The sequence below is a fragment of the Nanorana parkeri genome, unplaced genomic scaffold, assembly GCF_000935625.1.
Source record: "Nanorana parkeri isolate BGI_ZX_2015 unplaced genomic scaffold, ASM93562v1 scaffold89, whole genome shotgun sequence".
Lineage (NCBI taxonomy): Eukaryota > Metazoa > Chordata > Amphibia > Anura > Dicroglossidae > Nanorana > Nanorana parkeri.
Genome location: NW_017306357.1, coordinates 2,450,725 through 2,477,040, shown reverse-complemented (window position 1 = coordinate 2,477,040; position 26,316 = coordinate 2,450,725). Strand labels below are relative to the sequence as shown.

At 42.3% G+C, this 26,316-nt stretch overlaps 1 protein-coding gene across 1 annotated transcript; it reads left to right on the top strand.

Moving 5' to 3' along the window:
- Positions 1-453: 453 nt before the first annotated feature.
- PODN (podocan) lies at positions 454-26,316 on the top strand. Its single transcript, XM_018552464.1, has 11 exons — positions 454-569; positions 4,242-4,506; positions 5,665-5,758; positions 7,163-7,227; positions 12,291-12,400; positions 14,393-14,549; positions 15,317-15,432; positions 20,108-20,765; positions 21,644-21,792; positions 22,911-23,088; positions 25,947-26,316. Exons 2-10 carry the CDS (start codon positions 4,246-4,248, stop codon positions 23,068-23,070), a joined length of 1,770 nt encoding a protein of 589 aa, XP_018407966.1. The 5' UTR covers positions 454-569; positions 4,242-4,245; the 3' UTR covers positions 23,071-23,088; positions 25,947-26,316.

Here is a 26,316-nt window from a genome sequence, read left to right as displayed (position 1 = left end):
ATTAATTAAACATATGGTAAAAGAATAAAATAATACAAGATAATAAAATAATAATCTGTTTGTTTGTTTGTTTTTGAGCAGTCAAGTGCAGTTCATCTATGCATTGCATTTAAATAATAAAAAACTCCACATTTAAAGTCGTCTGGCCATCGCATTCCTTGAACAAGTGCAGCATTAGACTCGTCATGCCTTTGCCTTCACTTCCAGAGCAGGTTGGTGAACTCAAGATTACATGTATAGTAGAATGATGTATTAGGAAAGAGCTTTGTTTGGACATACACAGAAAGATGAGGCCCCGTTCAATGTTCCATCCTTCAGATCTCCCCTCGTATAAAATCACATCCAAAATCAGTCATGAGCGGATCTGGCTTCCACGCTGGACTCCCCTCCTCCCCCCTCTCATTCTTCATGACATTTCCATAAACGCCTCACATCTGCCAGGGAAGGCAGGACGTTCCCCCATCCCACATCTGGGCTGGAGCCTGTTTACTGGGAGGCTGCAATTAGAAGGCTTCTTGAAATGGCATAAAGTGATTCCCTGAATGCTCCTGCATCTCTATCTCAGCAAGGTGAGAGGGAAGGGGGAGTGGTGAATAGGAGACAAAGATAAGGGGAAGAGGGGGCACATTGACAATAAAAGGGGGCTTGCACAGGAAGGGGAGTTCAGAGAAAGTTGGGTGGTCACCAGACGTAACAGGGTGTTGATGAGGGAACTGAGCGTATGCATGTGTGCGTTCCTTAACCGTAAAGAGTAACAGGTGATCAAAGTAGAAAGATTCGTATTGTTCCAATTCCAAACATATGCACAGGTGATACTTATTACAAGTCTGAACTTCTCTTGTTATGTATGCCATGAAAATGGATGATCTTCGATAGGGTGAAGATGGATTAAACAGAGAATGTATTAATTAGGATACATAGACATAGGAGGGTGATGGACAAATGGGGTTTTCTAAGAAAATGATTGTATATTGTTCATTTTAAGGGTTATTCTTGCCTGCAGAGTCTACCCACGTTCTACGAACATGCATGAAAACCAATCTTATCATTCTTATCTAATACTATAAGTAGTGCAGGAACTGTTAGCTCATTTGGTAGAAGGAAGTACGGATTTCCTTATTTAGGAAATTACTATGATTTATATATCGTAGTCATTTATAATTCATCTGACCTGTTGTAGATTGACCAAATGCCATTCTCAAGGCATTCTTGCTACTAAATGGAGCTGAGGAGTAAAGGAAATTTCTATGATTTAAAGGGTTGTTCACTACTGAGCCGAAGGATCCAGCCGTAGATTCGGCTGATCCTTTGGCTCGCTTCGGTCACCTGAGCCCTTTCTTTGGTTCAGTCAAAACGAACGGCTGCGGTACGAGCTATTCACAATAGCCCGTACAGAGGCAAAAGGCAGTCAAGCGGCTCAGCCGAGCCGAAGGCATATGCTTTGGCTCGACTGAGCTATAGTGACACCCGGAGCGGTCGGCTGAAGGGCCGACCTTTCTCCACCCAAATGACAGCTGGGCAGAGCCAGCCGTGATCTCACGGCTCGCTCCACCCAATTGTAATGACAGATCAGCATCCCCTGGGGATGGTGATCTGTCATTAAACAATAACAACTGGGCGGAGCCGGTCGTGACGTCATGGCCAGCTCTGCCCAGTTGTTATTTTTTTGGCCAGGACCTGCTAGAAGACTCTGGCAGGTGCCGGCCAATAGGAAACAGTTGGGTGGAGCTAGCGGTGTCACCGCTAGCTCCGCCCAATTGTTTTTATTTTGCTGGCATCTGTGCCTTTATGCAGCGGGAGTTCATCACGTGCGGTCTTGTTGGCGTTATTCTCTTATTTTTAACAAAAATATTTTTACAAAATTAAATGTTCCTATTGTTTTAAATGTTTTAAATAATTTTTTAACATTTTTTTTAAAATTCATGTAACTTTTTTTCTATTCTGCTCGCTACCTCTGAGGTAGCGAGCAAAATAGCCGAGCCGAATGCTGCTGAACTGCCGTTCAGCCCCAATGAGAAAAGGGGCGAACAGCAGCAAGTGAGGTGCCGGAGCTTCGGCTCAGCCAATCCAAATGTTGAATCGGCTGAGTCAAACTCCTTCTGCGCTTTGGTTCAGCCGAACATGCAGAGCATGTTCGGCTGACGAAAGGCAGCCGATGTACGGTTGATTTTAGCCGATGTATCCGTACAAGGCTGAAATGAGTAGTCGAACAGCATTCAGCTCGGTTATTCAATCGGCTGCCTTCGGCAGCTAAGTGAATAACACCCTTAGAGATCATAGCAATTTATAAATCACCCACCCCAACATAAGTTGGCTGCAGGCCATTCTCAAGTCATTCTCGCCCCAAGATGGAGCCAAGTATCATAGGAAATTCCTACACTTATTGGCTCCATCTAGTGGCGAGAATGCTGTGCAAACGCATTCAGCCAGCGTATGTCAGGCAGATGATTTATAAATCATCCCTATTGTGTCTGGGAGGGAGGCTTGTAAAATACATATGTGAATGTGGACGTCATCTGTGTCTTTATAGTAACAGCCATATAGTACCCACTAACTCAAAAGACTTTCATTACTGCACTGAAAATACATCAAAGTGCCGTTATGTAAGTCTACATCACATTCTGATTCTTTCCGCCATGCCGTTTACTGAAAGAGCTCATTAGCTGTCCTGTTGTTTTCTGGTCTGTCACTGTGATTACCATATAGTGACACAGATATGTAAAAATCAGATTAGTTTGTGTATTTTCCGTGTCTGTTAGAGGTCGCAGCATGCAGTGGAACCACCAGCACCGCTCACACACTGAGTCTGTCAAACATCAGAGCAATATGAAGTACAGCAAGCCAATTTTTTTTTTTTTTTTTACTTTTCCTCCTGAACTTCTGCCAAGAAAGTTGGAAATAGTGATTAGTAAAACAGCTGGGAATATTCAGAGGAAATCATAGCAACCTACGTGGATAGACTGCATCTGCGACTGATACAAACCATCATCCCTCTCTGCATTTTGTGCAATTTGACCCGCTGATCATAATCACAATTGTAATAATAATTAGATCTGTACTCTCTGTAGGTACCTGAAGAAAAGACAAACATCCAGAGGACGATTACTGCCAAAATTGTTACAGAGAACCTTCTTTTAAAAAAAAAACTGTCTTATTTTAGTTATAGCTAAACTCCTGCTAAACTTGTATTTCTGTCCATCGAGACATGAGATTTACACAGTTCTGCCATGCAACGCAGCCCTTCCTGGCAGGGGAGGGGACCAGATCGTGGGCAGATGTAGTTTTGCTTTCACTTACAGATCCCCTCTCTACCCTCCAGCTTGTGACTGAACAGGGAAATGAGAAGCAGCACACTGATGTGCTCATCTCCCTGTCACTCTGCTCTGTCCTTCTATCTGCCTGCTCATTGCACTGCATCTTGTACAACTGATTGGCTCCATGTGTGGATTCTCTTGCTATAGGCTAATAAGAGTTGAAATTCAGATACTTACACTGTTTCCATAAAAAAAAAATATATACAGTGAGGGGAATCTATCAAAGTTGGAGAAGACAAAAACTGGAGCATCTGTGCATGACAACCGATCAGCTTCTCTCTTCAGTTTGTTCAGTTAAGCTTTGAAAATGAAACACAGACACTGATTGTGAAAATGACGTGTCTAGCTTGGCTTTTTAGCTGACCATTGGCAGCAATCTAAGTTCCCCTAAATTGCTGCCAATGGTCAGGTTTAGGCAAGCAAAGTGAAGATAAAGAATTAGGCAGAATTGTAACTGGGGGGAAACATTATACAGGGAGCAGGTATATATTCTCATACAGAAGGAAAAGCTAAAGGCAACGCTACATAGGTCAGCCATAATACAAGGTCAGGAGGGCAAAGTCTATACACAGAACGACACAGGGGCTGGGAGATCAAGTCAGTAAAGACTGTACATGAACAGTCAGACCAAGTTCAGATGATGCACCAGTTCTTGCTGGTGGGGACAGGGTGGAACACGAGAGAGAGGTATGGAGAAGCCATGACACAGACTAAAACCACATAAGTAAAGAAGTGGTAGCAAAGTGAGAAACAGACTTACAGAATATCTCATAGGTCGAGAAAGACACATAGATGATCAAACTACAGGATCAAGGCCAGTAGAATTCATGATGCTAATGTTTATCCCTTTACCTTATGTCCTTCTTATATTGTTACACTTTTTGGCCCATCAGAAAATGATCTACTGTTCTTCCACCTTCTCTGCAGGGAAATGAGGCCCTGTGTTCCCACTCTCTTTACGCTGCTGTTGGTCTCCTCTGTTGGAGTCTATGGACAAGATGAAGAAGAAGAAGAAGAAGAAAATGATAATTGGTCAGACAGTATACTGGAGGACATGAAACCAACCTCTAAATCACTGCATTGTCCCAAGGCTTGTACCTGCACGCAGGAAGGGGTAGTCGACTGTGCTGGAGTGGATCTGAAGGAGTTTCCAATGGACCTCCCGGAATTTACAAACCACCTATCTCTGCAGGTCTGAATGGTTAAGAGGCATGCGGTCTATATGAATGAAAGTATCCTGTCTCATATATGAGATTTGTTTCAATTCTTCCACATATTATAATTATTTCATGCTGTTTATATCAATGAGAAATGTCTTTGTCCACTGTCTTTTTGGCACTAGAAAATTCTTGAAATAGGGATCAGCTTGCACTGAGATATCTTATACTTGGTAGACCACGTTCTTCAGTACAGTGAATTATTTACATGATGTTAATGTATTTTTACTTTAGAGCATGTTTCTCTGCGTGCAGACCTATCTTTCTATTGCTTGGAGTTTTACTGAAGCTTCAGATTGTTCTACCTTTATATTTGGTCTTGGGTTCTTCTTGTTAAAAAAAAAAAATAGGTCACCTCCCTCCTCTCTTTTTTCACTCCTCCATCCTAACCTTCTTTCCTCTTTTCTTCCATGGCTCCATTTCCCCATTAGTACTCTCTGTACCCCTATCCCTGGAGCTGTCTGTGTCAACCTCACCCACCCCCTCCTTTCTGACCCTCAACCCTCCCTCCTACTGTTCTACTTTTGTTTCTATCACCTCCCATACATGTTGGCCCCTTTGGTACTTTACCCCTCACCTCTGGCACTTACCTTTCAAACCAGTAGGTCTAGTCCCTTCCTATTGTTCCCAGGACTGCATGGCTTGTCTTTTGCTTTCCATGTACAGTACCTTTGCCCTCTACACAGGTCTTGCCTACCTTAGTTTTACGGGATTTTCACCCTGGCTTTGGGGTATTTCCTAACTCCCTTCCCTTGTTATAGAGAGCATTGCATTCTCTTGCTTAACTGCCGCTCATATCCAGTGCATTGTATTTGTTGAACCCTGGATACACTGTCGCAAAGGGAATACTATAGAGTGTCACTTGAGTGACAGCTCTGAGTCTGCTATGGCTGCTGACATCAGATCCAAGATTGTGGTGCCCAGCAACAGTCTGAGTGCTTTTGTATGTCTACACAGATAAATAAGAGTTTAAAATATGTTAAATGTAAATACATCTTATGGGAAGATTTTTGTTGAAATGAAATGGTCTGGCGACCGGGCCTCTTTAATATATTCTGATAGGTGATCTTTTGTTTGCACTCACCCTGCACTTCTATGCTTTGTGCTGACTTTCTTTCTTGTAAGTTATACAGAATAACCAGATACAAGAGATTCCACCTGAGGATCTGACCAGACTTTACAAATTAGAGACCCTCAATTTGCAGAACAATCGCCTTACTTCTAGAGGTAAGAGAAGTAAAAAAAAAAACAAAAAACAATGGAAATGACAGTATACATATTTGTCAGCACTGTCTATAAACACTTACTATACGTGCGAGGTTATCATGTTAGCCTGCAGGGGACCTGGAAACGTATGCAACAGATAAAGATGCATAGCAGGGATGGCTGTATCCAAATAAAGCTAAATACACAGATTGAATACATATACGGAAGTTGTTCTACATGCCAAATGGGTTTGTATTTCTGTACAACCAGTCCTGAGATTTACACAGCCCTGCCAAACCACACAGCCTGGCGATTGACATCACTATTTGACCGACAGTCTGAGTGTTACAGTATAATGCATTGTCAAATTCAGGTAGCTAACTGAAGTGTAGGCTGCATACGCAGTAATAAATCAGATGTAGCTGTAGCTAGGAGTTAAATAGCCATGTTCTGCAATCTGGAGAGTGACCCGCATCTCCCTCAGCCTGACACCCCAACACACACACACCTTTCCCCTGAACAGTGCACCAATCAACAGTGCTCATAGAGTACCACAGACCAGCGTTTAACAACCTTTATTTCAGTCCGGCACACTTTAAAAATATGCAAAGTCTTGAGGCACCCCAGTGTAAACTGTCATAGATTTTAAGGAGGACCCCATGCAAAAACATAACAAAAGTGGGTTTCCCCCATGGAAGAGCCCCATTCAAATCAAGATCCCACCCCCCTTCACATCAGAGTCACCCTTTGCATCAGTAGCCCCCTTCACATCAGGAACCTCTCTTTCACATCAGAAGCCCCTCTTTCATATTGGAGTCCCCCCTTTCACATCAGAGTTCCCCTTTACATTGGGAGCCCCCTTCACCTCAGTCTTCATTCCCCTCTTCACATTACAGTCCCACTACCACAACATTTTGAGACACCACGAGAAGGCCAGAAGGCACACCTGGGTGTCATGGCACCATCGTTGAGAAAGGTTGTCATAGACTATGGAAAAGCTGGGCTGCTGCTTGGCATGAGAGAGCCAATGTAAGCCAGGTTTAATAGGGCTTCAAGCCATTAAGAACTTAAACACATTCATGACATTTCTAGGACAAAGCTAATTGACCCATTTTACCATTCTTGTCCTCCTGTTTGAGTATTTGTCCTGTTAGGCTTTTATGCTTTCTTAGTCATTCAAACAGAAGAAGTATTCAGCCACAAAGTCACAACTCATTAATGCTCTTTTGACAATGATTCAAGAAGTACTAAAGCCGTAAGGTCAGCATAGCCACCAGATAACCAATATTTCCACAATCGTTCAGCCTGCATATTCTTCTTAGCGCAGGTTTCCTTTAAGACACCATATCATAAGTCCATGCAGTTTAAATCATGTTTAAATGGCTATTATGCTAATAATTAAATTGCTTCCTTTTTTTCCCCAAGGAATCCCTGATGACATGTTTGAACAGCTGGAAAATCTTAGTTACCTCTACCTAGCCAACAACAAGGTATGATAAGTTCTCAAATTAAGAAATTTTTTTTAATATTCAAATATTTTTTCTTATGAACATCACAGAATCTACTGGCTTGTTTTTTTTAATTATAAACAGTAAGCAGTGGACTTAAAGGCCCTCTCAAACACTAAAAATTAAAGTTGGACAACACTGGGTCTCTTTGTTGTCATTAAGGTCTCGTTGACAGGCATTGCAAAGACTGTAGATCAAATAAAAGGCCCTTTCAGAAGCACGGGTCTGCCATAAGACTACCAACTGAGGCCATACAACAACAAACATACCCAATGACAACAAACTAGGTGCCATGTACTTTGCCTAAAAATGTAATGGAGCTTACAAACTCATAGGGCAAGTGATAGAACACAACACAGAGGGGGAGAATGAGCACATAGGTTTCTAGGAAGGGGGCCTATTGGATACACACATAGGACAGTAGGACCATCAGGACTGAGTACAGCCCATTTATTGTAATGTTTTCTGAACAAGGGATGAGGCTTAGTTTAGGTTTGTCAGATGGGGTTTTCATCCCATTAGGTTAACTATTCAGTAAGCTGTGATGTATTTAAAGGGTATCTATGATCAAAAGCTAAAAATAAATATGTATTTCTATATTTAATTTCCATAAGTGCTATCTGACTTCTGATCAGCATTCACTACATAAAATTGATTTTTTTTTCTAGTGAGCTTTAACTGCATTATCAAACACAACTGTATTCCTATTACAATGTTGATGATATAACAGGACATTATATGCTGGGGCTTTACAACTCCTTTAAGAAATTCTATTATATTTTTAGTTCATGCAAAACAGGTTTGTAGATATTTTCCCTTATATACAGTATTTCACCTGGGTTGAATACTGGATTACTACAGTAAACTCCTCATTATCTGACATTCAAGCAATAGGAACTCTCAAGCAACCAGCAAAAAAAATCGAGGACATACTATGTCCTCCATTTTTTTTTTTTTTACGGTTGCTTGATAGAAATTTTTACATTAAACAAATTTCATTAGCAACTGAATTGATTTTAGTTGCTAACAAAATTCTTTGTTTATATCTTGCTGCCGGCTGGTGGCCATTGTAGTCCTTAAAGGAGAACTATGGGGTCAGGGCTTTTCACCATAGTTCTCCTTAGGGTAACGGGAGGACACAAACTAGCGTCTTCCCGTCACCCTAGTCTCAGTATACCGCGAGCTACAGCTCGCGGTATACTGAGACGCCGCAGCCGGAGCGGATCCTGACATCGATGTGGAGATCCGCCCAGCTGCGTGAGTGACAGCTGGCTCTGCCTATCTAGAGGCAGAGCCAGCTGTACCCGCCCCCCCCCCCCCCCTGGTGGATCGGAGCGGGGAGCGGGCAATCCAGTATGTGTTCGCTCACCTCCCGATCTACTGAGCCGACCTGTGACAATAAGACTGTCACAGGTCGGCTAGAACTATGAGGTGAGTGAAAAGCACTCCCCTCATAGTTCTCCTTTAAACAGTGCTGATCTTGGTTGTTTATTATTGCATAGAGATTACTGCGGACTTCAAACTTTGTAGAGGGTTTGTGGGTCACAATGTATTTTGTATTCGAGGTACGACATTGCACAATCTGTCTTGCCGTCAGAACTGATAAATGCCCCCCATAGTAAGAGCAGATTTGAAATGTGTGTAAGGTACAGAGTCATATGCAGAATGTGTGATATAAGCAACATTCACAATGAGGTCAGAAAGTACTACGCTATTTTATAGCTTGAAAATAGCTGAAGATTTTACAGATATAGAACCCATATATGTCAAAATTGCCTGAGTTTTCTGATCCAACAGACCTCATGCAGTGTACTGGTCACAAATGAAAGAAAATAGTCACAGTCCATCATTAAATGCATGAAACAGGATAAAAGAGGTAAGCATTTTCCAGATTGGCAGTACATTCCCATGGCAGCAGTTTTTATACATTCTCCTCCACTGAAGTGTTTTGAACCAAAAAAAAAGTGACAACCTGAGAAAGCCACGGAGGGACATTTTTAGCAAGAATAAGCACTAGGCTCATTTCCATGAGAACTGGCCGGGTTCGTAGCTTGGCAATGTTAACTGAATTAGCAAGCTTTAACCCTCTTAAAATGTGCTGTTACAACCCAGACCTGGCATTGCACATGTTCTTGGAAACAAAATGGAAACATTGAGCTTGCATGTAAAAACGACGGCCCAAAACCATTATTGGTTTTGGAATAGTTGTGGGTTCTAATAGCTGACTTGCTAACCTACTTCTTACACATTTTGAGCTTACATCAGTATGGCCAGCAGGCAGTGTGGTGTTTGGACAACCAGATACAGCACAAAGCCAGTCAAAACCTTTTTGTAGTTAAGAATAGAATGGAGAAGGTATAGAACCTCCGCTGAGACTGTATTTCTGTCCCTCTTTGACCAATATCCTTTCCCTCTCCCATTTCATGTTACCATACCTTACAACAACTGAGAAAGGCAAAGAAGACACCCCTGCCACACCCCCAGTAATGCAGACCAAAAATAATTAATATGCTAAAAATGATTGGATAAGTTCTCAAGTGATTCTTTTCCACCACTACTTTTTCTTTCATACTGGATTTTCAGGGGGCTTCAAAAATGCAATGGGGGGGAAGGGTTGCTGTACTACACCAGCTTTTTTAGCATACTTATTCCAGGTTTGTTCCAACTTAGCATTAGTGCATCAGGTGATGCTGTGAGGCTACCCCTGCACTGCAAGGGTTAACTGCTTGTTTTGGTCATGGGGTAAAAATAGCAAAGTTATACTTACCTGTTCCTTGGAGCTGGCCGACTGTCACAGCGCTTTATGTTTGGTGTTTATTTACCCGACGTGACCCCGCTTTTTATATTTTACCAAAAATATGGGTGATAAATGGGTGTGGTTACTGGGGGTGTGGCCACTAAAGGGTGTGGCCACTGAGGGGTGTGGTCACTGAGGGGCGCTGTAAAGCTTTCTCGCACAGGGCGCCTAAAGGCCTAAGGCCGGCCCTGCTTCCCTCAGCCTCTCTTCCTCACTATAGCAATGGAATGTCCCTCGGCATCCTCACGCCCAATAATCAGTGTAATGGACGTGATGACCTTAGACCACTGCAGCGAAGGGGGAGAGAGGCTCCGAGGATTGAGGCTCCGAGGATTGGGTGAGTATAATTTTGTTATTTTCATCCCTAGACTAATACGAACACTTAACCCTTGCAGTGCCGTTGTAGCCCCACTGCAAGGGTTAATAATAATTTTCCACAAAGATTGGAAAGCTGCATTATATAAAATTTTTCGTTTTTAGGGTTTAGATACACTTTAAAAATGCAGGTAAATGAACAGGAAAAAAAAATTAAAATGCTTACTTGCAGTGTTTTTCCTTTACATAAATAATTTTTCTATACACTAGCAATATGCCTTTTGAACTTGCTGGAAACTTTGGCTACTACAGGAAGAGTCAATTCCCTAGCACAGCCCCCTACCTCCTTGCATGTCATAGCCCTCTTCTGTAATGGGAGTGTCTTTTTTTACTTTTTGTGTTTGGTCCAGCTCCTCCGCCCCTCCTCTCACCTCCCTTCATAACCTTTTATGTAGCTGCTTTGGGAGAAACAATAGGGAATACTATATATATCACATTCAAGATGACAGCATCCAGCAACAGGAGTCTTGGGTCTTTTGTTGTCTATGCAAAGGAGGCATTTACAGGTAAATAACATGCATAAAATACATAAAATGCACATATAATCTTATGGGAAGCATAACGTTGAAATGAATGGTCTGGTGTAGGGATGCACCGATACCGTGCCAATACCGAATACCGATAACGACATCCCGAGGTAAAGAGGACTCGGCTTATCAGGAAGCCTGGCGGCGGATCATGACCCCCCTGCCTGGGTTCGTGATTGCCTGGGAAGCCGGTGTTCAATAGAAAGAACACTTCATGCTCCCTCGCGACACTGCGAGGGAGCCTGGCTTCCTGACCAATCAGGAAGCCGGGAGGCGGGTCATGACGTGCTACCTGGCTTCCTGATTGGCCAGGAAGCCGACTTTATGCTCCCTTGTGGCACTGTTGGTAAAAGGGAATCTCCTTCTCACTAGAAGTTCCATTATCGAGGTAAGTATCGGAGCATTTCGGCACGTACGTGTACTCTCCCCAAATACTCAGTATTGACATAAAATACTGATACCAGTAATGGTGTTAGTGGATCCCTAGACTGGTAAAAGGGTCTCTTTAATTCCTATTTCCGGGGGAAAAAAACTTCTTCCAGAACTTCATGAGTAAACTGCTCGGTTATATCTAGGGTATCTAGGTAATGGACTTTAACTTACCTGATCTGCTCTCTTAGGCTCCAAGACTTGCACCGGCAGCCCCCTATGCTCTGATGGTCATTATATACTATTCATGACCCATAGCCTTTCATTATATGTAAGGATGCCAAGGTCACAAGCCGAAGGGAGGGAAGAGAGGCGAGTACCAATTGCCGGGGGAGCGGGGATCAGATAAGAAAAAAGTACTTTACACAGGTCCCCTAGACCTAAATGAGCATTTCACCCTTGCAGTGTAGGGTAGCTCCACTGCAAAGGGAGGTATTTTTTTCCCTGGAAATAGGCTCCAAGGTACAAGTTGATAATGTAGACCTTCTTCTCATTGTATTCTAAATCTTCAATGCTATGCTGAGGCTGTAAAGAACAAGCTGAGTTACAGAAAGCTCCTTAGAGTGGGAGGTTTTCTAGTGAATTCATAAAGCCAAGGTCTGGCTCGGCAATGATACCGAGATTCAGGCCAGATAACAAGTTGGGATGTGCTTTGCAGCCTCCTTCCAACAATCCTTCTTCCAAACCGTGTTATGTTTGGCCAAAAGGAGTTCCAGGCTGAAGCTCACGATTAGCAGCGATAGGGCCGGGATTTGTGCCTTACTTTACAGCTTGTAAGCACACACAGTGTACAGTGTCTGACTCCAATTGTCGCCTGGGTATTAACTTGCCATGTACCTACAAAACTCATATCTGGTACTCATATTGAAAAATATAAAAACCTGTATCAAGTAACTCTTCCTTTTTTTAATTTTTAGCTAACTCTGGCACCCCGCTTCCTCCCAAACACACTGATGAGTGCGGACTTTGCAGCCAATTATATAACTAAAATCTACGGAATGACTTTTGGCTATAAACCTAATCTACGGTGAGAAACAAGAAATGTGATACTGTTATATGTGTGCACATACATAAGCCTTTCTTAAAGGGGTTCGTTTATAAAAGTTGGTGCTCACATCATGGCACTAGAGCCCCTAGATGGCGCTAAAGAGCATAGGAGTTTCTGATACTTGTCTGGACCATCTGGGGTGCTAGGAGCATATAGCCAGACAGATTTTTTTTTTAAATGAACCCCAAAATGTTTTTGTACTTTGTTTTATGCTTTTAAATTAAAAAAACAGGCAGTATATTTGTCCCCATTGAATGAATAACCCTCACCTCTTGCTCTTATGGCATCTCTAAAATTTTGGATTCCCCTTCCCTGACAATGTCTCAGGCTCAGTATACGACGAGCTGTAGCTTGCGGTATACTGAGATGCCGCAGCTGAAGCGGATCTCGACAATCATGCCGGGATCCGCCCAGCTGCGTGACTGACAGCTGGCTCTGCCTATCTGGAGGCATAGCCAGCTGTACCCGCCCCCTCCCCCGTCCGTTCCACCAGTCAGTGCTGGCAGATCGGAGCGGGGAGGGGGGAATCCAGCCCCTCTCCTGTAATGGCAGAGAGCCGTGACAGCTCACCTCCCGATCTACTGAGCCGACCTGTGACAGTCTCATTGTCACAGGTCGGCTAGAACTATGAGGTGAGTGAAAAGCACTCACCTCATAGTTCTCCTTTAAAGCCAGTACAGTAATACCTTGGTTTACAAGTAACTTGGTTTGAGAGCGTTTTGCAAGACAAGCAAACATTTCTGAAAAATGTTGCCTTGATATACAAGCAAATGTCTTGCAATAAGAGCAAAATTTTGTAGAAAAGCGCCACCCGAATAAGGCTGTAGCAGTGCGAGCGATGAGTCTGTTTAACAACAATGCAACGTCATATTGGATAGATTCATTGTTAAGGTTTCACGAAATGAAAAAGATTCCATTGAGTCAAGAGATAGCAGTGATTCTGTTAGTGACAGTGAAAGTCGTCCTACACAATAATCCTCCTCTCTTGTCCCCCTCACACCAGCCACGAAGGTACAGGTAATTGGTTTATTTTTCTTTTATATTTTGTAGAGTATTATATTACAGTACTGTATTGTACATGAATATTTTTGGGTTGTGGAACGAATCATCTGAATTTCCATTATTTCCTATGGGAAAATTCGCTTTGATATACAAGCGCTTTGGATTACAAGCATGCTTCCGGAACGAATTATGCTCGTAAACCAAGGTATTACTGTATATTTTTCCTCCTAGGTCACTCAGTGGGAGAGTCTGTTCGGGTTTTGTAAAAAGGCGGCACTTGCCTAGGTCACCCAGTGGGAGAGTCGGTTCGGATTTTGTAAAAAGGAGGCACTTGCCTAGGTCACTCAGTGGGAGAGTCGGTTCGGGTTTTGTAAAAAGGAGGCACTTGCCTAGGTCACTCAGTGGGAGAGTCGGTTTGGGTTTTGTAAAAAGGAGGCAAGTGAATATAAATCATTTATGGAAAGGGAAAACACTGCATGTAAGCATTTAAAAATACTTGATTTATTTATGATTTTACCTGCAATTTTGCAAATTGGTGACAGGGTCTCTTTAAACATTTTCACTAATGTATTTCGTTATCATACATATATAAACATAAAACAGACATGTTCATTTGTATTAAAGAGGGTTGTAAAGACAACATTCTATTATGCTTTTTATGTCTTTATTAGGTATTGTAATTATGAACCTGAAGTGGATCTTAACCCAGTCATTAAAATACAGTCTTTACAGAGACCCTGTAAGGTCTCTAAAGGTTTAAATCCAGCAATTCACTTCAATAGAAGACAGCATCACATACTCACATCTCTAGTGGCTCATTTCTCCTACCTCTCCTCCATTCCAGTACTTCAAATCTCCTCACCATTCAACATTTTAGGTAGTCTAGTGGAATATCTCATGAGAAATGGGAAATTGCAGACCTTTGTACTACAACCACCTTGAAAATGATGGCATTATCTCTTTTACCAGGTCCGTATATCTGCACAACAATAAACTGACAGACGCGGGTCTACCCGACAATATGTTCAACCAATCAAACAACGTGGAGATCCTTATCATGTCCAGTAACTTCCTGAAGTACGTTCCCAGGAACCTGCCCCTGGCATTATACAAACTGCACCTGAAGGTACACAAATGAAGCACAATCTTGTTGGAAAACAGGAATGTTCAGAAAAGGAAAGAGCTTCCCTCTGTATTCGGAGGAGCTCAGGTACAAGCCGGGTTTGGTCCAAACCTAAGCTCCCCCCTACTTAAAAACTAACTTCAGACTCCAATAGTTTTTTATTTGAATGAGAAAGAAGTTAAAATGTCTGCTTTCCATTTTTCCCCCCTCAATTCCTGTGCCTGTTTGGCTGTACACAAAATGGGGATGCAGACACCATAGAGAAAGTTATGGTCAGCAAGAAAACATTGTGTAGCTGTCTAATAGAAGAAGTAGACCATACCATACCGTTCCTCCCAACTTTCTGAACTGAGAAAGAGGGACTTCTTTTAGCATACAATTTATATGGAAAGGATGCATCACTGCCATGCCCCCATGAAGAATTAATGCACACAAAATGACTGGCTACACCAACAAGAGCTTTTTATTCACCATCGCTCTTCTTTTATACTGGATTTTCAAAATAACAGATACAACAATACAGAGGTTGGAGGAAAGGTTTAGTGTAGTTTTACATTTTCGGCAGTAAAAGTGCGTTTTTATAGAGCTCTAAATATATATCAAGCCAAAAAGAAGGACGAATGAGAAGAAAAAATGGGAGGGAGTCGGTTCCAGGCGAGGGACAGTTGGTAGGGATTCTAGACTACATTACAAGGGTTTTTCTTTGAGTACAATATAAAACTGTTTGGTTCACATGTTATACTAAAGTATAATATTCCTCTATCTTCCAGAACAATAAGCTGGAAATTATTCCAGAAGGAGCATTCAGTCATCTTTTTGGTTTGCGTGAGCTTTACCTGCAACACAATCTTCTAACAAATGATGGGATGAACAATGAGACATTTGGGTGAGACAATGACATTGAATTTCTTCTCAATGGAAAATTTATAGGGCTGTATATCTGAGGTTATGAATGAACAACATCCTTGGGTATAAATGACCGTATGTCAAAGGATGAGAGTGCCACAGGTTTGTACTGTGTCAGGTCCAATAAAAGTTTATCTTGACAATAGGTAACGGTATATGACCAACGCGTTTCAGGGGTCCACAGTTGTTGTGTTATGCTGCGTTGTGAATGGACACAATTTAATGCAAGTGACATTGCTACCGGCTTGTTTTTTAAAAATTATATAGCAATTTTTGTGCAACACTTGCAATCTAGGGGATAACCGTATAAACAGTTGCCATTTCTTTCTGTAAGATACTTGTTTTTATCCTTTATCACATCTCACCACCTCCTGTCTAAGGGCTCATGCACATGGGTGGCTGAGCCAATAGAGTGTAATTTCAGGTGTATTTCCTCCCGTCAGGGAGCCACAGGTGCTACATACAGCCATTGGCTTCCCATAGAAACCAATGACTGTTTGCGTATAAACGCCAGTACTATCATACAAGCACCTATGTGTATAGATGTAAATCCTTGGGCACAGGTTTTCTCTGTCCAGGGATTTATGTCCATACACATACGTGGCTGATGGCAACTACTGGCGTTTACCCACATACAGCCTTTGACTTCTATGGGAGGCTGTATGCAGCACCTGTTGCAGAAATTTACGTTACCCAGGGGTCAGCCATCTGTGTGCATGAGCCCTTAATACACTCCAGCAAATGCTGCATGGCATTTCTCAGGGTTGGTTTCATAATGGTGACAACAGTGTACCATGTCTGTACTATGTGTGCTAAATCAACCACACGTAGTCTCCATCAGGAGCCCAAATGCATGGGGTACACTTTGATTTAATGCAGGGGAAAATTATTGTTAACCTTTGCAGTGGGCCGACCCATGCACTGCAAGGGTTAACTGCTCGTTTTGGTCTAGGAAGGAAAATAACAAAGATATACTCACCTAATCCTCAGAGCCAGCTGGCTGTGACAGCGCTTCCTTCAGCCTGTCTCTCCGTACACTGCAGCAATAGAATGTCCCTCGGAGTCCTCACGTTTTATATAATGTGTATGGAACGTGATGATTTACGGGACCTTAGACAGCTGCAGCAGAGAAGGAGAGAGGCTCAAGGGAGCGTTCTAAGAGCAAGCCGGCTCAGTAGATCCGATGAGTATAACTTTGTTATTTTCCTCCGTAGACTAAAATGAGCACTTAAACCTTGCAGTGCAGGTATAGCCACACTGAAAGGGTTAATAATAATGCTTTCTTCCGGAGTTCTTATTTAAGTGGATTCTTATTCAAAATAATTTGCTTTATCCAGACAATAGTGGAAAGTAAATCAGTAAATCCCATCAGATGAGTTGTACTGGGCTTCTATCCATCAAGTGGTGTGCTCATCCACCCCTTTTCAACTTTTTTTTTATTTTGGCTTTGTTGACTCCTACACAACAACATTATAAATAAATAGCACTGTAACACTTAGCTGTATTTTCCTATAATCTTAAATACTGTTAGGGCTCATCTACCAATCTACCATCTACCAGTCAATCAGCCCATCAATTCTGCTGTAGTCATCATCTATCATGTTTTCTTATGCTTGCAAAATGCTTGCATGAGCTGTCCATAGTGTGAAAAAAGAAGCCTTTCACATGCGTCCACAATCACTATGTATGTGAAGTATGGCACAATGCAATGGGAGCCATCAGTGGAGCATTTTATCAGCACAGCTGCACACACAGCTTTCGGCCATGCTGGCGACTTTGAAATGTAAAGTTCAGTATTTTTTTTTTTCCAGTAACAGAATTCATTGTGAATGCTTCATTTCTTCTTTTATACTTTGTGACCTTTCATTACTCATATTTTTAACATTACACTTTCTATGTTCTTCTGCCATTGCCCTCCTTTCTAAATTTTACTGGGTGCCATAAGTGATGTGAACACACATGGAAACACCGTGTATATCTAAAGGAATCGACTGCTTGAATCATCCTATCCTGATTATAACTGCCTGCTATGCAGCTCCAAAAAATAGTGCATACAAAAACAGAGAAAATCACGGGAAGGGATTACATTTAGCAATTGCTGGATTCATGTAAATAATGTAAATAATTAAAGAAAAGAACATTTTTAAACAAGGTTTATTCAAATTAAATGTTTACATACATTTGTATTTTCTTCTTTGTTGGGGGTGTTGAAAAGTAAAAAATTAACTTAAAAAAAATATATATATAAGTTGGCAGGAGTCGTCTTACTTTTGATAACTCCACATATTCACTAATAATAAAAGAATAAAACGTAAATCATGTGGCACATTATTTACGTTTATTCATGTATCGTTCTGGATATTTACTAGAATTAGTGCCCGCTGCCTAGTTACTAGCTGAGCGTGAAATTCTGAATTGTATTATATTATATTCACTAATAAGAATATATCTGTATGTTCTGTGTAACTTACAGTCCATATGCCTTGCTGATGATGTGACTCCGCTTTGGCCAGAAGCTTGGGGGCCGTTCCACATCACACTGCTAAATAGACATGGGCATTGGCAAAAAATTTGTTTTTATTCAGATTTTGCGTTATTTCGTTTTTTTGGGATTTGGGTCCGAAAGTCAATTCGTTTCGGGATTTGGTTTCGTACGACATTCGTTAGCGGTAGTTTGTACAAACTTTCGTTTCCGTTTCGTGTTCATGTCCGTCGTTTCAGCAAAGTGACATTAAAAAAAAATGTTAAAATGTCACTGTGCTGCAACGAAAATTCGTCCACGAACGAAAAATCCAAAATTTTGTTTTTTGGAAATTCGGATTCATTTTCATTCGTCATTTCTGTTATTCGGAATCTCCGAAAAACGAAAATTTATCAGAGAAACGAATTGCACATGTCTACTGCTAAAGAGCTAGAGCGCACTGCTGGGACAGTCCCATAGGGGACTCACAATTCCCTGGGACAATGTTGGATTTGTGGAACTTCAGGCAAACAACTAAAGCCATAATTGAAATACATATATAAGAACATTTTGCCATGGGATTTTGTCTTGTGGTTAGCGATGAGCAAAATTGAGAATTTTAGACCTATTTTTCCAAAATTTTGCCAGAAATGAGAATTTACAGCAAAATTTGCCATTTTGGTGAACTGCAATTGGATCAAAAAGAAAGATAGAATTATGACCTTTTTTAGGTGTTTTGAGGGTACAAGGGGCTCCTGAGGTTTAAGTAGGGTACACAATGAACAAATTTCGAATAAACGAAAATTGATTTCGGAACGTTCGTTCGACTTTCTAATCGTTGATAGGGTCAAATCGATGATCAATTTCAACATCAGTGACGAACAAATTAGGAGCATGTTGTGAATTTTTTCCTTGATCAAATAAATTTCTAACAGTGAATGTGGTTTTGTTCAGGAAACTCCATACATTCCAAAATTGACCGTTAAATCATAAGGAAAATCAAACAAAATTTTGAACGACATTCGTCAAGTCTCTGATGGCATTATCAAAAGCTCCGACAAGATTTTTCATACGAATGTTTGTTCCAAAATCTACCAGTGTAAACCCTACTTTACAGAAGCTCTTTTCAACTTGTTCTTATGCCCTAAATTATTTTGAGGTTTTTTAAGGAAAGTAAAAAAAACCGTAAAGCTACAGTACAACCCTCAATAAACACAAAATCACTTAAAAAATAAAGGCTAGATTATTTTTTCGTTTACAACATTTGTATTAGTTTAGATATACAACAGACTGAAACAAAAATAGTAGATTTTTTTTCAAGCAATTTTAAATTTCTCAGTGAGCAAAATTGAGAGTTACCGCTATCTCTGATGGCAAAATGAGTAATTCCACTAAAATCACTCCACTCATCACTCCAGACATCTGCAGAACGGTGCAGTCAGACAAGTAACAACCCTATTTTATGCTCATGCTTTGCAAATTCTTGTGTCACCCCGTCCACTCCAACCTGATCATTGAACAACCAATTGTATCATCACACTGCTGACTGTCTAATGAGCTGGCAGGTGACCAAGGAAGCTGCAAAGCTAAAAGAGGCAAAAGAAGTGCAGTCTGCCTATTGTCTTGTGGCAAAGGTGTGAGAATGGAAAGTGGCTGAAGAGAATGTAAAATATTTTGGCCAGTAAAAATTCTTAAACATGCTAGGGAGAAAAAAAAGGTGGGAGGAGAGCCAGTCGCATGACCTGTCAAATTCATGTGACTGACTCTCCTCCAATCATAGAGAACAAAATAACTCTGTAGGACACCGCAGACTCCGTACCACGGATTTTGTGAATGGGCCAGAAAGATATGAAGTAACCCTGCAAAGTGTATATTGATATCTGCTCCCCAATTTAAATAAGCCCCTCAGTATTGTAAGTCAAGTTAAAACCAATAAAGCAAGGAAACGTTCTGTGATTTCCAATGAGAGGCTGCTATGGGCACAAAAAGTAGCGTGCCTATGTACTTTAGTAATGGAAATACAGCTCCACCCAGAGCTCTATCTCCATTATACCTCCCATGTATGTATTTAAAATCCAAACTTAGCTGTATGACAAAAGTTCAACTTAAAATATCTTTCTGCTAAGCACAAGTTGATCTTTTGAAACAGTAATATAAGCTCTGCTTCTTACACTTTATTATTTCTCTTCTTCAGGAAGCTGAACAGACTGGAGTACTTAGACCTATCGAGCAATAGCCTGACACACATTCCCAGCGGGCTACCCCGTAACATTGTCCTACTTCATTTGGAAAAAAATAACATTCGATCTATAGCAGAAGATGTTTTAACGCAAATTAAAAACCTGGAGTATCTTTTGCTCCACAACAACAGGCTGAGGGCTCGCGGCATCCATCCATCAGCCTTCCTGGGGTTAAAGAAGTTGCACACTCTTCACATGTACAACAACTTGCTGGAGAAGGTACCCGCAGGACTTCCTCGCAGGGTGAAGACACTGATGCTCCTTCACAACCAAATCACTGGCCTCTCCAAGGACGACTTTAACTCAACTTATATTATTGAGGACCTGAATCTGAGCTATAACAAGATCATGAGTAGCTCAGTACACAAGGATGCTTTCCGTAAACTTAGGCTCCTAAAAACGTTGGACATGTCAGGCAATAAATTAAAATCTCTTCCTCATGGGCTCCCGAAAAACTTGGAGATCCTTAAATTAAAAGAAAATGAAATAGGCTCCATACCGCAAGATACGCTGGCTGGGATGTCAAAGCTGAAGGAACTGTACTTAAGTTTTAATAAACTTAAGATTGGCTCTATTTACACAGGGGCCTGGGCAGAGCTCAGCAGTCTCCAGGTAATGTTGCTCGGTCACCAAGTATCGCCTACATATGTGGTTACTGGTCACATCCCAAGGGGCCTACTGTAACCTTAAAACACTATCATGCTGACACTGTCCATCCTTCTGGAGGGTGGCTACTTTTGTTCCCCATGGCCTCTGTGTGTATTGTAAAGTAGCCACCGCTCCAAGCCCACTCCCATGATAGTCTACAATCTCACTACAAATTAGTAAACTAAATGTGAGATTGTAGTCCATCACGGGAGTGAGCTTGGAGCGGTGGCTACTTTACAACACACACAGGGACCATGGGGAACAAAAGTAGCCGCCCTCCAGAAGGAAGGACAGTGTCAGCACCAATTCAGAGATAATTTGAGGAACTACAGCCGAGTGATACACAAATACGATACAGCATTGGTAATAGTTAAGGTACTTGATTGCATTTTTAAAGTTTAACTCCGGAGTTTAGTGTTATTCTGGTAGGCAAAATAATCACAGAGTTATTGTGAGGTTAATCAATGCATACTGAACCTGCTAAATTTGGCCTGGACATCCAGGTTTCAATGACCCCCAGATCATGAAAGATGGTACACTCCTGCAATTCCCCATAATATAGATAAATTACAAATGGGGACCCAGCTCAAAGACACCATTGAGGCCTTGTGACCAGCAACACAGACTACTTATGGAAATATTTGGCCTTGAAGCCTCTGTCTTCAGAGGTGAGCGCTGTGGCTCACCTAGCACTGAAATTCCAGTTTAGGGCAACATTGACCATTAAATTGAACAGTGTATGGATGACCCAAATGGAAAAACAGGTAATCTAGAAATATGTTATATAAAGTAGAATGTGTAGCAAAGGCCGATGTATACATAACGTTGTACGTGTCTTGCAGCTGCTTGATTTGTCAACGAATCAGCTGTCTTATGTCCCACCTGACCTGCCTGAGACCCTTGAGTACCTGTACCTACAGAGCAACAGGATTATCACATTGTCTGACAGTGCTTTTGAATCCACCCCTAATATAAAAGGGATCTTCCTCAGGTAACAGATGCCAAAAACGAATGTTGTATATATGCTGTTGTATATTATTTAGTATATTTTAAAGATGAGTTCAAGGCAAATATGAACAAATCCAGCCATGGTATGATAAAATGCAGCTGTAATGCAGCTAGAATGAGTGCCCTAATTTGTTTTTATGTTAGCTTCCTGTAATCCCGATGTACAACAGGACTCAAACTGGAAGAGGGAGTGCAAGCCAATCAGGTGCCACTGGACTGCAAATAAGAGGAATAAGAAAGCACCAGGGCTCTTTCACAACCTATGCCTTGGGCTGCACTGGGCACCCTTGCCCAATGCACTCTTAAAGCATAGGCAAAAAATGTGCCATATGTCCTATAAGTTTAGTTCACACCACTGCAGTGCAATGGAGTGTACTGAAAGAAAGTAGGATATGCTGCATTTCTATGCAGTGCATCGGGTTGTGTCATTACAGAACGTTGCACCACTCCTTTCCAGTATATACCAGCTGCCGAATAATGTGCACTACTGATGTGAATGGGCCCTCGGTGCAGTTATACTTTTTTCACTGTCTAATCAGAAGGCTAGGGGCTGGCCAGTGATCACATTCCTTTATTTTACTGCAGTGGTGTGGTCACTGACTTCGCTGGTGTGATGTACAGTGCAGACAAGTGCACACGGGCTGCATTTGTCTGCAACGCTCTGGGTGCACTGGAGGTCTCTTCAGCGCAGTGGAACCTTTATTGGAGTGTAGATTGCCAATATAAATATAAAAATAAGTAAACAGTTGTTACAAAAATGTTGCAATTCAAGGCACTGCTACACACCATTGCCAACCAGCGGATACCAACTGCATGCTAAAATGGGACTCTTTAGCGTGCAGCTGGTGTGAACCAGCAGTAACATGGATGCCTGGATCATAACCCCGGCTGAAAATGATTACAAATCATTTGGCAGTTAAGGCAGTTTTCATAGATGTGTTACAACTGGGTCTAGTTTTTTTTGCCTAGAGTTCATGTTCAGGATTATTTTCTGAAGTCCTAGAATTAAAAGTATGAACCACATTAAAGGTGCCAAAATAAAATTGGCAATGTACCTTCAGGAATTGTCATGGTAGTGACTTTGTTTTGTACCTTTTTTAGGTTCAACCTGCTAACCCCTGAGACTATAAAAGAAAGTGCTTTCCATGGACTGGATCAATTGCAGGTTCTGGACATTGAAAGTAATTTAGCTTTACCAAAGGTCACCAAGCAGAAAAAGGAAAAAGAAACAGAAGAGGAAGAGGAAGACAGAAAGAGATAAAACCTGTATTTCATGTACGTATGTACCAGGGACGTGCAGTCAGGGGAGGCAGGTGAGGCAGAACCTCACCTAGTATTATGCAGGAAAAAGCTGTCAGCTTCAAGTCTGAAGCTCACAGCTTTTTCTCCATTCAGAGTGGCTTGTTACAGGTTGCACAGCAGGGAAAGCCTCCCCACTGTGTAACCTGTCATGGACTGAGCTCTGCCTGTTAATTACAGGCGGTGCAGCATCCGGCTTATGACAGGTAGTTAGGTTACACAGCAGCGGGCTTCCCCACTGCTTGTGTAACCTAACTTGGAGAAGCAAGAGTATTGTCACAGCCTCTAATCTGTGTTAGAGACGTGAGCTCTGTAGATGGCTTGGATCAATGGCAAAGCGCCATTTATCCAAGCTGTCCAATCAAAAAAAAAGAAAAAAAACACTGGGGCCATCAGTCTTCATGCCTCACCAGTGACAAGCAAGTGAGGGACAGGGAGTCTCCACCCTGTCTCCTCCTCCCCACACAGCTTGGTTATCGAGCTGGGGAGGAGCTTCGGCAGGACAGGGGTCCGCAGATGGGCAGGACGGGGCAGCCCATCTGCCGACAAAGCAAAATGTACCCTCACAGTGAGGCTATCCCCGCACTGCGAAGGATTAAGTGCTCGTTTTTGTCTAGGGGACTGGAGTAAAGCAGATTTTCCTTACCTGATCCCCGCTCCCCCGATGGTCAGTGCTCTCCTCTTCTTCCCATCCAATCCAGCTAGTGTAATGTCCCTCGGCATGCTCACATCTAAAGCAGGTCTATGGAACCTGAGGGAGCCAGCAGGAGAAAGGATATGCGTTATACCAGTCCTCCCCGAAACAAAAACGAGCACCTAACTCTTCCAGTGCGGGGGTATCCCCACTGCAAGGGTACTTTTTTGTTTGCCGGAGATGGGGTTTAACTTACCCCCATCTTCTGCATCGCTGGGCGTGATGTCACCTTCCTTTTGGAAAGATTTTTGGGCACACTCCAGTCCATTGCAACAGTGTCCTCTCACAAGATTTTGGCTGCTGTGTATTTCCTTTGGATCACGCCAGAAGGATGGCGACCATTAGATTGAATAAGACAAAAACGCGCACTTACCTCAGAGACACTTTAGGCCTGAGAGGGAATCTCTCCAATGTTAAGGGAAATCCCCTTATAACAACTGTCACTACAATGGTTGTCCCCATTTTTTCCCCATTTTCCCCATTTTCCCCATATTTCAGTACAACTGTAATATTTGGGATTCCTTATCACCTGCTCTGGTCATATTGTGAACATAGAGTGGGCTCCCCAGTTAGGACACAGAAATAAAAACGCTACCACACTCTACGATAAACTATACTAAAAAAAAAAAAGTTTGGGCTTTGGATATTCCTATTTACAAAATGCATTCTGATACTGGATTCTACTCTCTTCACAAAATATTTAAAGTAGTATTGATCACTCATCTTTATTTGCAGCAATCTTTTCCGGGCCATTAAGGAAACTTGTGGCGTGTAGACTTTTTAAAATGTTTCCCCCAGAGACTAAAGTTGGCCATACACTTTACAACTCTCGCAGATCGTACTTGCGATCATCGCAAGCCTGCCCCCCTGAGGGGCGGGCTTACGATGACTGCAATGAGTGGCGGGCTTATGATGACTGCAAACGGGCGCACACCGGCCCGTTCGGCAGTTGTCGAACCAGCAGGCCACTAACTCGCCGAGAATTGTACGATTCCCGGCGGGTTTTCTAGCACGCTGGTTCGACGGAAGACGTGCGACCGTACAGTAGAAACGGTCGCACGCCTTCCATACACTGCACGATTCTCGTACGATCACGGGATTTCCCGCGATTCTCGTACGAGAATCGTGCAGTGTATGGGCACCTTTACAGTTCAATGCTGTATAATCCACTAGTTCTGTTGTCAAAGTGCCGCATCCCTGAACTAAGGGGTGTTCCTTGCATAATTTCCGCCTGAGGCGAAGGGGGTGCTGGTGGTCATGTCTGGGGAGGGGTTGGGTTTGTTAATGGAGTCCTGGAGGTGCATGCTAATAGTGCTCTGGCCAGCATCCTGGTGGTGCATCACCCAGCTCTGGCCCACATCCCACCCAGCTCACTGACGTCACTGGTTGCCAGGAGCTGGGAAGGATACCAATCAGAGCGTCTCACTAAGCTCCTGGCAACCACTGATGTCACTGATTGCCAAGAGCTGGGAGGGACGCCAGCCAGAGCATCCCAGGTTGCTAAGAGCTGCGAGGGGAGATGTGTATGGCGCTTACACATCTCCCTGCCAGCTCTTAGCCTCAGCCTCAGGCTGCCACCTTATTGGGAAGGCCCTGCCTGTTTTTCCCATAGGGTAGGGCACGCTGTTTACTCAACAGCATTGTCACATATCTTTCCACTTCAGGACTACATTTCCCATTATCTCTTAGGGTCATGTCAACAACACGCATACTGTACGTGCCTAGCATATGCTGCATGGACATCGCTGTCTTGGGAGCCGCTGTCAGTCAAATCCCAAGGAGGTCGAGCAGGGGAGTGGCTTGCAGTCCAGGGCTTCACGGCTCCCTCGTAAGGATGGCTACAACAAGGATTCATAAGACCCAGCAAGGCAACACAGACACCGTAAAACTCAACGTAGACACCGTAAAAGGCGAAACACTGTTGAGTCAATTTTACGCTGTATGCCTATATTCCTGTATTTGCTTCGATGTGCATGAGCACTTAAAAGAAAGGGTAACAAAGGCGTGAAAGCACCCAATAAACAAAGATGTCTGCTGTCATTTACGGTTTTTGACATCATACACTTTATTTAAAATGGCTCTATAAAACTCATTTTATATTTCTTTTGTGACAATAACACCTAATGAAGGTTCTCCTTTTCCAGCTGCCCAGTGAACAGATGAAGACTTTCATCATACAACAGCATGCTCATTCTAATGACACCCTCTTGCCTTCATTAGTGTGCACAGTGGTTGCCCCCAGGTCATTCATAAAGAGGGACGATCAGAATGAATCTGCATAAGGAATGTGATCTTTATGGACCTTGCAAAAGCTGGCTTTTGTTATATTTTTATATTATATTACACGATAATGAGTAAATCTGTAGACGAGGTGATCTTCCAGTCTGCAAAAACAAGTGCTTTTCATTTCAGATATGATATTTCATGGTAGAGATCTATCATTTCCCAGCAGGTACATCTGCTATAAATTATTTTTAGAGTTATTTTGCCTCTAACAGTGATCGGTCAGAAAAA

Excerpts from the sequence above, each read along its gene's own strand:
- PODN (XM_018552464.1), top strand. The coding sequence starts at position 4,246 with ATGAGGCCCTGTGTTCCCACTCTCTTTACGCTGCTGTTGGTCTCCTCT. Across the intron at positions 4,507-5,664 it reads CAAACCACCTATCTCTGCAG|AATAACCAGATACAAGAGAT; the intron begins GTCTGAATGGTT and ends TAAGTTATACAG. Across the intron at positions 15,433-20,107 it reads ATGAACAATGAGACATTTGG|GAAGCTGAACAGACTGGAGT; the intron begins GTGAGACAATGA and ends TCTCTTCTTCAG.